Source organism: Sphaeroforma arctica (assembly GCF_001186125.1).
Source record: "Sphaeroforma arctica JP610 unplaced genomic scaffold supercont1.4012, whole genome shotgun sequence".
Taxonomy (NCBI): domain Eukaryota; class Ichthyosporea; order Ichthyophonida; genus Sphaeroforma; species Sphaeroforma arctica.
Window position 1 is genome coordinate 1 of NW_014036546.1, and position 2,819 is coordinate 2,819.

The 2,819-nt window shown below is 52.2% G+C and overlaps 2 protein-coding genes across 2 annotated transcripts; both read left to right on the forward strand.

Annotated features, from left to right (window-relative positions):
- Positions 1 to 1,214: 1,214 nt before the first annotated feature.
- SARC_13997 (hypothetical protein) lies at positions 1,215 to 2,161 on the forward strand (the record flags this gene model as incomplete). Its single annotated transcript, XM_014291871.1, has 1 exon — positions 1,215 to 2,161. A coding segment is annotated over one exon (947 nt), but the record flags the coding sequence as incomplete, so codon positions are not given.
- Position 2,162: 1 nt separating this feature from the next.
- SARC_13998 (hypothetical protein) lies at positions 2,163 to 2,784 on the forward strand (the record flags this gene model as incomplete). Its single annotated transcript, XM_014291872.1, has 1 exon — positions 2,163 to 2,784. A coding segment is annotated over one exon (622 nt), but the record flags the coding sequence as incomplete, so codon positions are not given.
- Positions 2,785 to 2,819: the final 35 nt, after the last annotated feature.

A 2,819-nucleotide genomic window follows, 5' to 3' on the forward strand; every position in this document is an offset into this window, starting at 1 on the left:
TTAATGATAGATTTGTATTTTACTCACGAGTTATTCTCGCTACTATAGTACCCAATCGAAGCTGAATTTCCTACTGTTGCAAACAAACACTCCAGGCCAAAAAGGAAGCAGTCACGGACGCGCGCAAGCGGGCGCTGAGGATATTTGGGAATGGGCTGGGCAACTGTCTACCTGATAAGAACTGGCTCAAGCTAATGCGAGGCATGGCGACCTCAGCAGGAAAGGTGAGTACTGTTGTATTCTGGTAGAGATATCTGTATAGGTACTTTCGAACTCAAAGACAACTGTATGAGTACTCCTGTTTACCATGGAGCTTATTATAGTGATGTACTGTAGCCTGTAGATCGGACTTTGGGTATGAAGACTACACAGCTACGGGTGTTCATGTACATATACTTCTGTTTGTAGTCACCAAGTAACATGTGGTTGTCTGCATTTTATCTTTCCGTTGACAGCAGAGTCACTGGTGTGTGATTATGTGGCCATCTACCTGTAGAGAATAGACGTTACGGGAGTGTATTGATATTTGGACCTCTGACTCTCACACAGGCGCCACCAATCGATACAGAGGATCTCCGCAAACCAGGAAAGCTGGGGAATGGACCCGACCGTAGGGCAGCACAGGCTGAATATGAGAGACTGAGCCGAATTGCGCTGGAGAACATGCCAGAGCAAGGTGAGTAAGCAGTTAGTATGTTGAACCTGTGTTGTTATTGGACTGAGAGAACTTGGTTGTTGTTTTGGAGAGGTATTAACCTTCTCCGTCGCTTCTCTTATTTCGTGTATTCCATGTTTGCATTGCAACCCACATCATCGGCTCAACACCGCTGGCAATTACGCACACGCCACGCCTCAATGTGCTGTCATTGAGTTGTCTCAATAGCTGCCTTACTTCTCTGTCTGTAGCTCATCAGTCTTATTTCCTTATCTGATCTCTATTGCAATACCACAGTCACAGCACCGGTGGCAACTACGTACTTGCCACACCCAACTTTGGGTTGTCTTAGTAGGCGCCTAACTTCTTCGTCTCTAGCTCATCAGCCTTATGTTGTTATCTGATCTCTATTACAATACCACAGCCACAACACAGGTGGCAATTACGTACTTACCACACCCCATTTGCCGTCAATGGGTTGTCTCAGTAGGTGGCTAACCTTTCTTTCGCTAGCTCCTCAGCCACATGTACTGATCTGAACTCTGATACTATACTGCAGCCACATCACCGCTGGCAATTACGGAAGGTACAGACAGCGACAACGGTGTGCACCTGCCACAGTCACACAACGACCAACGGCACCAGCAACAACAACAGCATACTCACCAACATACGAAGCACACAGGCGCACTCGCGGTGTCAAACGGTCACCATAAACACGATCCGAATGGGAGAGTGCCGGAGTTACGGAGCTCAGCGAACCACGAGAACTATCCTGTGCGAGGGACGGATAGAGGTGAGCCAGCGGGCAATACAAATAGTAGGCAGAACAACAGCAATAGCAATAGTAACACGTACGCCAGTGGTAGCAGCAAGCGGATGAGCAATATAGTGGGTGCTAATAACGGGAGAGTAAACGAGAATGCGATGGCTACGCATAGCGGAGAGAATGCGGTAGTGCAAGTAAGCGCCCCCGACGGTGGTCATTCCGCACCCGGACCACATAACGGGACCGGTCCGAACTCAATGTCTAGGGGTGCTGCGACGAATGGATCAGCAAATAGTACACATATGGGCACTGTTACAACCGGCAGTGGCAACAACAACACGGCCATGGGGAATCAACACACGGTCACACGCCCCCAAGGTAGTACACACGCTACAGCTCAGTGGAACGCCGCCTTGAGTACGACTGGCTGTAATGGTGTGAACAATAACGCAAATACAGGCGGGGGTATACGCGCACGCACCTATCCGTCTGGGAATGCTTCGCCGAGTGTAGGTAGCGCGAATGCAGGGATGGCTGCGAACGCTAGTCCGGGTATGAGGCCGGTCAACGGTGTACAGGCTGCAGGGGTGGAGGGTAGGGATTCCAGGGGTGTGGGTGTGGGTGTGGGTGTGGGTGTGGGTGTGGGTGTGGGTGTGGGTGTGGGTGTGGGTGTGGGTGTGGGTGTGGGTGTGGGTGTGGGTGTGGGTGTAGCTACTGCAACACATCAGCGGCAATAGCATGGCTAGTATGGCCGTGAATGAACACGCCAGACCGAACAACACACACAGTAGCACGCGTGGACAAGTGCAGAAAACAGCCACGTCCGCCAACCGACCAGTGTCCGTCGGTTCACACAGCACGGGCATACCACATACGCACTCTGCAACTGCACAACCCCGGAAGACAGGCGTTAGTACTACCGCTGCACCGTATATCAGTGGGGGCAATGGGAGTGGTACTGTGCATGACACGCACAGAGCAGCTATCGCAGGCACCGACGCCGGTATGGACAATGCCAGCACACACGCGAAGGGGTCTCCGACTGTGCTAAGTAGGCCCTCGGCCACCGGTGCGCCTGACAACACCCACACGGTGATAAGTACAGCTGCCAGCCAGTACGCGAATGCGAATGCGGGCATAGGCACATCTGCAGGCGCGAATACGGCCACAGGTACAAGCATGGGTGCGGGTGCCCCAGGGTCTGTTACTATGAATATACACGCTGAAATGCCTGTGCCGAAGAAGCTCCCTGGCATGGACATGTCGGTGCCTGGAGGTAAAGGATATAGGGCGAATCAGAACGCGGTGTACAATGCGAAGAATGGGAAGAAGCCAGGGACAAGCGGAGGGGGCTCAAATAGTCAGAAGCGGACAATAAGCGGACAGAACGGCAGG